Below are 11,860 nucleotides of genomic sequence, written 5' to 3'. Positions count from 1 at the left end.
CCCTGTAATCCCTGAGCCCACTAGGTGTGATCCCTGAGTACAGAGCCAGGAGTAAGCCTTGAGCAAAGCTACATGTGATCCCCCCCCCCACACACACACACAAAGTCTCAACTTTTTTAAAAGAAAATAGATGGGCTGGAGTGATAGTGATAGCACAGAAGGTAGGACATTTGCCTTGCATGCAGCCAACCCAGATTCGATCCCCAGCATCCTATATGGTCCACCTGTGAACCGCCAGGAGTGATTTCTGAGTGCAGAGCCAGGAGTAACCCTAATCCCTGAGCATTGGTGGGTGTGAGTCCTCCCCCCCCCAAAAAAAAGAAAAAGAAAATAGAGTGGAATGAGAGGGAGAGTGCAGAGAAATTCACTACTTTTCCAATTCCCTAATGGGTCCTCTCTCCTAGGGTGCTCCTGATGGCCTCGTGCACACTGTTTAAAAAATTGCTACTGCTGTTGCTGTCCTTCTCGGCAGTCTCCTGGATTGTTCTGATAACTACTCAGAACTCCACTAAGGTAGGAAGCCTTTCCTCCAGTGCGAGGGCAAGGTCACTCCCGGGCTCCATCTGCTCAATCACAAGCCACCTTTCCTTTGCCAGCCGAGTCTACCAATGCTTCTCCTCCTCTTCCCCTTGTTTCTCAGAGATGCTAGACACCAACTATCTCTATACCCTCACTGGAGCCCCCCTCTCCCTTGCCCCTGTGCCCCAAAAGTGGCATCTGTGGTAACATTCCTCTCATCCAGTGTGGGATGCATGTATGACTTAGCCATGGAAATTCAGTTTTGTGTTTTGTATTTCTGCTTTCTCTAGAATCTTGGGATGGGGGAAAACGAGATTGGACGCACCTAGCTGTTCTCAGGGTTTACTCTTGACTTTGTGCCCAGGGATTATTATGCTCAGGACTAGAATAAACCAGCAGGAGTAGACAGATGGGGGCAATAATAAGGAAATAGAATATAATTATGAGTTAATATTGATAGAGCAAGAGAGCTAGTACAATGGAAGGGTGTTTGCCTGCAGAGGCTGACCTAGCACCACCCGTGTCTCCTGATCTCTGATCCCTGCCAGGACGATCCCTGAGCACAGAACCAGGAGTAAGCCCCAAGCACAGCCAGGCATGATGCACACCCAAATTACTCTGTTGCATTAATTATGGGAGGCGCTCCTGGTGAAGGGTAGGTGGGCAAGACAGTGCCATGAGTGACCCCAACTGAACAGTTGAGCACTGTGCTCAACCACTTCAGCCACATCCCAGGCTTGTCAGTCAAATAAGAGGAATCGTTATCATGCTTATATTACTACTACTTCAAGTATTAAAAAGTTTTATCCAAACTGAGGTTTCATATTTTCCAGAGACACTTAAAAATTATTTGGAATTTTATTTATGGAGCAATAGCACAGCGGGTAGAGCATTTGCCTTGCACGTGACTAAGCCGTGTTCGATTCCTCCATCCCGCTCGAAGAGCTCGGCAAGCTACCAAGAGTATTCTGCCCGCATGGTAGAGCCTGGCAAGCTAGCCATGGCATATTCGATATGTCAAAAAACAGTAACAAGTCTCACAATGGAGACGTTACTGGTGCCCTCTCGAGCAAATCAATGAACAACAGGACGACAGTGCTACAGTGCTACAGATGTTTGCCGGTGACATAGTGCCACACCTTCAAATGTGAAAGACAACCTAGCTCTGACAAATCTATTTTGGATGCCTATTTTGTTCATGTGTTAGACATATCATAGCATCAGTTCTAGTCTGTAGGGTTTCATCTGAGAAACCTATTGTGAGGGATCAGAGATACCTGCTGAGGGATCAACCAAGGGCTGCTCTCGTAGGAAATGTTTGTTTTGCTCTTCATACTCCTCTATCTCTAGCTTTGATTCTCACCATTTTAATGATGTCTTGCTTGGATGTATGCTATTTGGAACCTTAGAGCTTCCTGGATCTAGAATGTATGAGAGTCTGGGGCTGAAGCGATATACAGCAGGTAGGGCATTTGCCTTGCATGCTGCCGACCTGGGTTCGATCCCTGGCATCCCATGTGGTCCCCCAAGCACCACCAGGAGTAATTCTTGAGTGCAGAGCCAGGAGTAACCCCTGAGCATCACCGGATGTGACCCAAAAAGAAAAAAGAATGTATGAGTCTATTTTCAGATGGAGAATGGTAGAATTTCTCCCACCCAAGCTTCTTCCCCACTCTCTCTTTCCTCTCCCGTTGGAACCCCTATAATTAAAATAATGTTTCTCTTTAAAGAAAAGAACTATAGGCAGCTCTCTGATGTAATCTTCATTGGTGGGAGGAGGGGAAGAGGTGGGGGCTTGGGGCCATATCCCACAGTGCTCAAGGCTTACTTCTGGATCTGTGCTCAGGAATCCCTCTTGGCAGTACTCGGGGATCAAACCCAACTTGGCCACAAGCAAGGCACATGCCTTATCTGCTGCACTAGCTCTCGATGTCTCTTCCTTTTAAATTTAGCTTTTCATATCTGGGATGTATGGTTTTCTACGTCTTGTCTCCATGCATACTGATCTGCTCCTCTGCTTCTGTACACATTTGCTGCTTGTTCCCTCCATTGTGTTTGTTGCTTCTCCTCCTCTGCCCTCCAGTTCAGACCTTGTTGGACCTCTCCTCTACTTCCTTCAGTGAACTGCTTATCCCCAGTCACTATGGATTCCTCGTCAGGGAGATGAGGTCCCCTATGTGCTCCTTCCCGGGCTTTCTGGCATCATCCCCTAGTTCAGGTAAATTCCTCATGTCTGCAGCAATGTGTACGGTCAGAGTGAAGGTCCAGTTTTGTGCAGCCTGGGCTGTCCTGTCTGGTTCCCATTCACTGCTGGGCATTCCCTGTTTAAGGCTCCCTGGATGCACAGGCACCCTGCAGACAGCCTCTGAGGCTTTACATGCGCCAATATTTTACTGATACCTCAGCTTCCTCCCTCTAGTCTGGACCCATGTACCCACCAACGCATGAGTGTGCCCAGACACCCATGATCTGGGTTGGCCTATGATCATCCCTGCATTTGTCTGGGTCACATACCAGGAGACATCCACTGCTGAATTCTGGCCAGATGTTGGATGTCTCCTCCAAGAACAATATGCAAAGGGGGAGGAAGTGGCCCTGTTGCACAGGCAGCCACAGATACCCTTCAGTTCTGTGCCCTGGGGAATCCCCAACTCTGAAGTGGCACAGGAACCCACCACCGTCAGTCAGCACTCACCTCTGCCCAGGCCTCTCCTCCTTCCTGTCTGGATGGGACCGTGCTGGTCAGTAGGTGCAGCTCGGCAGACAGAAGCAAGGCAGAGGCAGAGAGCATGTCTCAGCAACCCACGGTTCTAGTTCCAAATGGAAAGCATGAAGCATGCTTCCCCGCCCCCGGGCTGTTTTTATTATTTAGGGTACAAATAAGTGTCAGGGTCCCTCTTCTATGACTGTAAATTATGGGGTTGGGATTTTTATGGGGTTTACATGGGACTGGGATGCAGCTTTAGGCCATATGCCATCTGGATGGTACTGTGTCTATTTCTGTGAGCTTTGGGGCCACACTCAGTGGTGCTCAAGGTTTACTCCTGGTTCTGCACTCAGGGATCCCTCCTGGCAGTGTTAGGGGGGTCATACAGGGAAAGCACCCTACCCACTATACTAGCATGCCAGCAAACACCCCTCCAACTTTTTTAAACAATAAATTTTCAGTGTATAAGTCTATTACTTCCTTGTAATGAGGAAAATTAATTGACAAATCAGCAGAACTGAACAAGTGACTACTAGAATCCAGGTGACAAATGATCATGACTGAACCCACAACTGGGAAGGAAGAGATTGGGGAGAAAAGTAGAACTTGTATTTAGTGATGACTGAATATAAAATACATAAGGGGGAAAATTTAATGCACAGAAATTCACTTAATACCAATTCATTTGGTATTTAATTCATTTAATTATTTAAATGAATTCACTTAATAAAAGTATTTTCTGAGCAGTGTCATTTGGAGTCAATGTCTTTATCGATGATGTTTATACATTCACTAACATTGAGGTTAAGAGATAAATCTTTATGTTCCATGAAAAAAGTGCCATGACTGTAAAAAACAAGGCAGTGAGTCAATAGCTAAAGCCCACAAGAAAAATGAGTTGGCAAGGCCCATTTCATAGCCCGCCACATTCCTTGTCATTTCAGCTTTGGTCTACTATAACCTTCGGTGACTCCAACACTTTCAAGAGCTCCTCAGACGCTGCCCTACCAGTCACGGGGATGTCACTGACAGAATCTGAGCTGAGTGTCAGGAGGATCGTGGAGGAGCTCGACCAGCTCATCCCAGCCCGGCCCTTCACCCACGTGAACTCCACCACCAGCGCCGCACACAGCACAGCCACCATCCTCCACCCCCGAGACACGTACTGCAGGGGGGACCGGCTGGACGTCCTGCTCCAGGCCAGGGACCACTTGGGGCACAGGAAGGAGTATGGCGGGGATTTCCTGAGGGCCCGGATATCCTCCCCAGCCCTGAAGGCCGGTGCCTCGGGGAAGGTGACCGATTTCCACAACGGCACCTACCTGGTCAGCTTCACCCTGTTCTGGGAGGGCCCGGCCTCCCTGTCTGTCCTGCTCATCCACCCCAGCGAGGGCGTGTCGGCGCTCTGGAGGGCCAGGAATCAAGGCTACGAAAAAATTATTTTCACGGGCAGATTTGTTCACGGCACCTCCCATGTCTTGGCTGAATGTGGGCTGACCCTCAACTCAAGTGCTGAGCTGTGTCAGTACATGAACACTCGAGAACACGAAATTTTCTACTGTGTGAGACCACCGCATGTTCCCTGCGAGGCCCTGACCCACATGTCCACCAAGAACCGTGCCATCTCTTACCTGACTGCTGAGGAACAAAGCCTCTTCATCAGGTACGTTTGCTTTCCAGAGTTGTGGCTGGTGGTGCACACACGTAGGGCGTTACTACCTGGTGCCAGAGACATAATACAGTGGGTCGGGCACTTGTGTGCTTGTTGCCAAATTGGGTTCAGTTGCTGACACCGCATATGGTCACTCCTATCCCCAAACATGATAGGAGTGATCCCTGAGCACAAAACAAGGAGTTGACTCTGAGCCATTGGATGTAACCCTCAAACAAATACAAAATAATAGAAGGGCGCTGTCATCTCAATACGCAGCATGATGCCCCCTCAGGTGCTTCTGACGCTTAAGTGCCATCATTCACAGATACCTCCCTCCAGCTCCTGACTCCCCTGGCCAAGGTGAACTTTATGCCACAGGTGCCCACACTTCCCCACTAATGGCCAATACCCTCCCACTGGGCCATGTCCACTCCTCTAACCCCCTAACACTGCGAATACACTCTGCAGGGCTAATAGCAGTTACATTGAAAGAGAAAAAGAATAAGTGTGCAGAAATATCTCTGTTCCCGCACTCACACCCTCATGTCATACTTGGCAAACCTGCCCCTTAAATATATTTTGCTTTCACCCATTCCCCCCCCCCGCTATGCCTAGAGCTGGAATGTGACTCAAAATCATTCCCCCAAGATCACCTCTGCCAGCTCTCTCTCACCACTCATACCCTCTCTAGTCCATTCTGCAGAATGCAGTCGATTCATCTTCCCCAAAGCCAACTCCTGAGACTGGTTCATCTCAGGATCAGACATTCCTCAGTAGGTACAACTATGGGAGGTCAGGGGGGAGGGAGGTGGGAGAGAGCATTCTTCATACACCCTGGGCTGTGGGGTCAGTGGACAGGGCCTCACAGATGGGAATGTGAGCAGCCTTCTCAGTCAGTGGTGTGTGTGTCCATGCCATCCTGTCTCACTTACTGACAACAGTCTCTCCCCCTTGGTCGCCCCTATCTATGCTGGAAAGCCCTGCCTTATACTGAACAACCAGTGTCTCTACCAGAGCTATTTAAAGAACTGCAAAGGGTAATTAAGTACCACTCCCCATCTGAGACCACCTCTTGTTTTCAACTTCTTTAGAGCTTATGATAATTTTCTATCATCTCAAAGGGACTCCATCCATTAACTTTTCTTTCTCTTTTATTTTCCCTATGATCTACTTTATTTATTTGTTTATTTATTTATTTATTTATTTTTGAATCACCGTGAGAACAGTTACAAAGCTTTCCAGTTTAAGTCTCGGTCATACAATGATCAAACACCCATCCCTTCACCAGTGCACATTTCCCACCACCAAGAACCCAGTATACCTCCCATCCCACCCTCCCCCTGCCTATGTGGCAGATGATTTCCATTTTACTCACTCTCCACTTTGATCACATTCAATATTTCAACAAAAGATCCACCATTATTATTTGGAATTTCCCCCCAAAACCAGACCTGCCAAAAAGGCATCATTAGATAATTTGTTTTCTATTACTTATTATAAAGGGCATATGATGTCACGCGGCCACAAAGCGGCCATGCTATTTTGGATTTCTGATATCTTAGTAATAAGTCTGGAGGGATTTCTGTCAAAAGCCTCTGGGTTCTGAGATTGGTTTGTGTGTCTCTGGGATCATGGCCATTCAGAAGTCAGGAGCCATTCACGGGTGGCAACTCGGAGCCTCGTCAGGGTGGGGAGAGGGGCTGGCTCCAACCCCCTTCCTCTGAGGCCTTGAGTGTCACATCACTGCAGTCTCACACCTGGCTGTCCAATAGACTCTGAAAAGGTGGTGGCCACCATGCCACCAGGGAGAAAAGGCAGAAGGGACAAACACCTTTCCCTACCTGGGGTGGCACAGCGCCATAGTACAATGCTCAGTACAGATGCATTTCTGCCAAAAGCCACTGGGTTCCAAGATTGGTCTGTGTGCCTCTGGGATCATGGCTGTTCAGGAGTCAGGAGCCGTTTGTGAACAGCAACTCGGGGCCTCGTCAGGACAGGGAGAGGGGCTGGTTCCACCCCCCATCCTGTGAGGCCCTGCGTGTCACCACTCTCTCTCTAGTTTTGGGCAGGGGCAGATACTAGATCATTTATTTTCCATTGCTCACTTTGCATATCAGGACAGGTCATGTGGCCAGATAAGCAGCCGTGAGCTTCAGAGGAATAGTCCTGATAGCCACACACCAGACCCAAGCTTGTAGAAGCTCATGGTTGCCGGGATTCCATCTGGAGAAGGTGGGGAGACTGCACCTGCTCCATCTGGGCCATCCTGGAGATATTGGCTTGGTATGGGGCCCGGAGGATTCTCCAGTGTTGTGGTGTCCACCGGGTTTCTTCACTGCTGAGTATGTCAAGATGGCACGGGGGGTGGGTTGTGGGCATGACTTCCAGCATCAGGGGCAGACTGGGAGCCGGGACAGAACTGCCCAGTTCCAGTGCCACCATGCGGTTCGGAGGAATAGCCCTGATAGCCACATACTGGAGCCATACTTGTAGAAGCACATGGTCGCCAGGATTCCATCTGGAGAAGGCAGGGAGACTGAACCTGCTCCATCTGGGGTGTCCTGGAGATATTAGCTTGGTATGGGACTTGGAGGGTTCTCTGGTGTTGTCTACTTTTTCTACCCTACGATCTACTTTATTCCTGAGATTCAATTTACCAAAGTTTGGCTACTGGGTTTTGTTGTTTGTTTTTTTTTTAACTATGTTCTCAGTAATCCATCCTTTCCCCAGCCATTTTCAAAGCCAAGCAAACAGTTTTTTTCTCCTTCAATGACATCACATGCACATACGGATCTGAATATGGTTTAGTAGTTTCTAGCACTTTCTTACAGCACAAACAAATGCAAACACCAGCACCACCCTCCCACACCAAGGCATTCCTGCTGCTCTACTGTTGGGATGCCGGTGAGAAAACGCCTCGGAAGATATTTCAGTGGTGTCAAAAGCACCAAGGGCGACTCCGCCTACCGACCCGAGGGGCACTCTCCCACCAGTTCCTGCTGTGGGGGCTCCCCTGGAACCCCCGAACTCCCTGCGCTGCATGGACACACCTCTCCGCTCCTCTGTAATGCCCGAACTCCCAATCAGGTACTCACAAAGAGGATCGGGACTCCGACCGACCCGAGGGGCACTATCCCACCCACCTACCCCACCCTGTCCCCCAAGAGATTACTGGGGGTGTGGCCTGTCGTTCAGGGGGTGTGGCCTCAAAAGTGGGCATGGCCACTTTCCAGAGCGTCGGCTGCTTATGCAGCCGCAGTTGTAATTTTTCTTACATTATATACTCTATAACCTATTTCTTCGAAAATCACCCTGGCCACCTAAATCATGTTTTGCAAAATAGTCCCTTAACTGACTTGAACTTCACAGAAGCTGTCCGTGAACAATAGAATCTGTACAAACTCCTCATAAAGACAGCATAGCCTTAAGTCATCATTAAAGGCCCCACATAAACCAAGAGGAGAGCTTGAGAATAAGGAAGCATTCTGGAATTAGAACAAAGCCACCATCATCAACTTAGCACAAACTGAATCCCCCCACAGAAAGTGGGAATAGGGATAGACAACTAGAAGGCTACAACTCTAGACTTCCATAACAATATGAAGAAACAGCGAAAATCCCCTCCACTAAGAGAAGATAAAGAGAAGATTCCAGAAATCTCTACAGGGCCTAACCACATACTAGACCTCTCCGAAAAAGAATTCAGAGAAGAAATCTTGAAGAGAGTCAATGTACTCAAAGCAACCATGGAACAGACATCCAATAAATTAAAGGAGGAGATGAATAATGCTTTGGAACAGTCAACCAAGAAAATGCAAGAAGAAATGAGATCAGAAATTTCAAAGCTTCGAACAGTTGTCACAAAGCTACGAACAGAAGTCACAAGTCACACAAGTCACACAACAGAAGTCACGGTAGATGAATTAAAAATCTCAGTAGGTGCCCTCAACAGTAGAATGACTGCAGCCAAAGACAGAATCAGTGAGCTTGAAGATGAGCTGCAGAAAGCTTACAGACAACAAATAATGGCAAAAGATCTCAAAATGGCTATAGAGCGAATCAGAGTCCTTGGGGATGACTTCAAGAGGAACAACATAAGAATCATTGGAGTACCAGAAGCACAGGGAAGTAACCCCAATGAAAAAAACACAGTGAAAGACATGATTGCCAAGAAATTCCCAGAGCTGGAGAAGGCAGGCATCCAGATCCAAGGAGTCCGAAGAGTACCAGCAAAAAGAGACCCGAATAAAAAGACTCCAAGGCATATTATAGTCAGAATGATGGATGCGGTGGATAAAGACACAATTCTGCAAGCAGCAAGGTCAAAGAAGGAAATCACATACAAAGGAGCACCCCTCAGATTTACAGCAGACCTATCAGAGGAAACACTCCGAGCCCGAAGACAATGGTGGGACATAGTGAAAAAACTCAACGAAATGAACACCTCACCAAGAATACTTTATCTAGCTAAACTCTCACTCAAACTCGAAGGAACCATACACTATTTCTCGGAAAAACAACAGCTCAGGAACTTCATAGACTCAAAACCAAACTTAAAAGAAGGACTAAAGGGGCTATTGTAAGTCAAGGAAGAACCCCACAAGAACAACAAACCCCACAGAAAGATGACACAAAACCCCATGACAATAATCTCTCTTAATGTCAATGGCCTAAATGCACCAATTAAGAGACATAGAGTGGCAAAATGGATTCGCAAACTAAACCCAACATTCTGCTGCCTGCAAGAAACACACCTGAACAGTCAGGGCAAAAACAGACTCAAAGTCAAAGGGTGGAAAACAATCCTGCAAGCAAACAACTCCCTCAAAAAAGCTGGGGTGGCAATACTAGTATCCGACAACATAGATTTCAGGTTGAAAAAGTTTAGGCAGGACAACGAAGGTCACTTCCTATTTATCAAGGGATATGTGCAACAGGAAGAAATCACACTCTTAAACGTATATGCATCTAATGAGAGACCGGCTAAATACTTAAAACAATTCCTAACAGACTTTAAGGAGGACATCACTAATGGCACAATAGTAGTCAGAGACTTCAACACTGCCCTATCACCTCTGGATAGATATACAAGAACAAAACTCTGCAAGGAAACATGGACTCTGAGGAAAGAAATAGAAGAGAGAGGCCTAATAGACCTATACAGGGCTTTACACCCCCCAAAAAAAGAATACACATTCTTTTCCAGTGCACATGGAAAATTCTCCAAAATAGGCCATGTACTGGGCCACAAAACATACCTCAATAAAATCAGAAAAATAGAAATTGTATCAACTATCTTCTCAGACCACGATGCGCTGAAGATAGAAGCTAATCATACACAGACGCAAAGAATTAAAACAAACACCTGGAAACTAAACAGCTCAATGTTGAACAATAAGTGGGTCAGGAAGGAAATCAAGAAAAAAATCAAGAGGTACCTCGAAACAAATGAGAATGAAGACACAAGCTACCAAAACCTATGGGACACAGCTAAAGCTGTGTTAAGCGGAAAATTTATAGCTCTGCAAGCATTCCTTAGGAAGGAAGAAAGGGCCTACATAGATAGCTTGACTTCACAGCTCAAGGCCTTAGAAAAAGACCAGAAAAAGGAACCCAAACCAGACCGAAGGAAAGAAATAATAAAAATCAGAGCAGAAATTAACAACATGGAAACCCAGTAAACAATCTGAAAGATCAATGAAACCAAAATCTGGTTCTTTGAGAAAATAAACAAGACTGACAAACCACTAACAAGACTCACAAAGAAAGAGAGAGAGAGAGAACCCTAATAAACTGAATCAGGAATGAAAAGGGGGACATCAGAACAGAAACCAACGAAATTCAAAAGATCGTCAGAGACTACTTTGAAAGCCTGTATCCCACGAAACAAGAGAACCTAAAAGAAATGGATGAATTCCTTGATTCCTACAATCTCCCAAGACTGAACAAAGAAGACTTGGAATACCTAAATAGACCCATTAATATTAAGGAAATTGAAACTGTAATCAAAAATCTCCTCAAAAACAAAAGCCAGGCCCAGATGGATTCACTGGTGAATTCTTCCAAACATTTAAAGAAGACCTGTTGCCAGTTCTCCTCAAGCTTTTCCAGGAAATTGAAAAAACAGGAACTCTCCCAAATAGTTTCTATGAAGCACACATCTACCTAATACCAAAAGCAAACAAAGACACCACTAAGAAAGAAAATTATAGACCAATATCCCTGATGAACACCAATGCGAAGATCCTCAACAAAATATTAGCAAATAGGATCCAGCAACTCATCAAAAAGATCATACACTATGACCAAGTGGGATTCATCCCAGGGATGCAAGGATGGTTTAACATTTGGAAATCAATCAACATAATCCATCATATCAACAAAAGTAAAGATAAAAACCATATGATCATATCAATAGATGCAGAGAAAGCTTTTGACAAGATCCAACATCCGTTCATGATGAAAACCCTCACCAAAATGGGTTTTGGAGGAACTTTCTTCAAGATAGTCGAAGCCATCTACCACAAGCCTACGACAAGCATTATCCTCAGTGGGGAAAAACTAAGGGCCTTTCCTCTAAGATCAGGCACAAGACAAGGATGCCCACTCTCATCACTTCTCTTCAATATAGTACTGGAAGTACTTGCGATAGCTGTTAGACAAGAAAAAGAGATTAAGGGCATCCAGATAGGAAAGGAAGAAATCAAACTCTCACTATTTGCAGACGATATGATACTATATCTAGAGAAGCCTAAAGCCTCTACTAAGAAACTCTTAGAAACAATAGACTTATACAGTAAAGTTGCAGGCTACAAAATCAATACCCAAAAATCCATGGCTTTCCTATATACAGACAATGAGGCAGAGGAAAGGGACATGAAAAAACAATCCCATTCACAATCGTGCCCCAGAAAATCAAGTACCTGGGAATCAGCTTAACCAAGGAAATAAAAACCGTCTACAAAGAAAACTATAAAACG

General features: G+C 46.1%; 1 protein-coding gene across 1 annotated transcript in view; it reads left to right on the top strand.

Moving 5' to 3' along the window:
- The first annotated feature begins 376 nt into the window (after nucleotides 1-376).
- The window catches only part of LOC101542476 (NXPE family member 1), a 31,116-nt gene continuing 19,632 nt past the window's right edge, over nucleotides 377-11,860 (top strand). Inside the window, exons 1-2 of the mRNA XM_004604708.2 lie at nucleotides 377-513; nucleotides 4,171-4,889. Of these exons, the coding sequence (XP_004604765.2) occupies nucleotides 415-513; nucleotides 4,171-4,889 (818 nt within the window). The 5' untranslated portion in view covers nucleotides 377-414. The remainder of the gene's footprint in view (nucleotides 514-4,170; nucleotides 4,890-11,860) is intronic.

Source organism: Sorex araneus, chromosome 3, assembly GCF_027595985.1.
Source record: "Sorex araneus isolate mSorAra2 chromosome 3, mSorAra2.pri, whole genome shotgun sequence".
Taxonomy (NCBI): domain Eukaryota; kingdom Metazoa; phylum Chordata; class Mammalia; order Eulipotyphla; family Soricidae; genus Sorex; species Sorex araneus.
The sequence above is the reverse complement of the archived record's forward strand: the minus strand, read 5'-3'. Positions and strand labels throughout refer to the sequence as shown.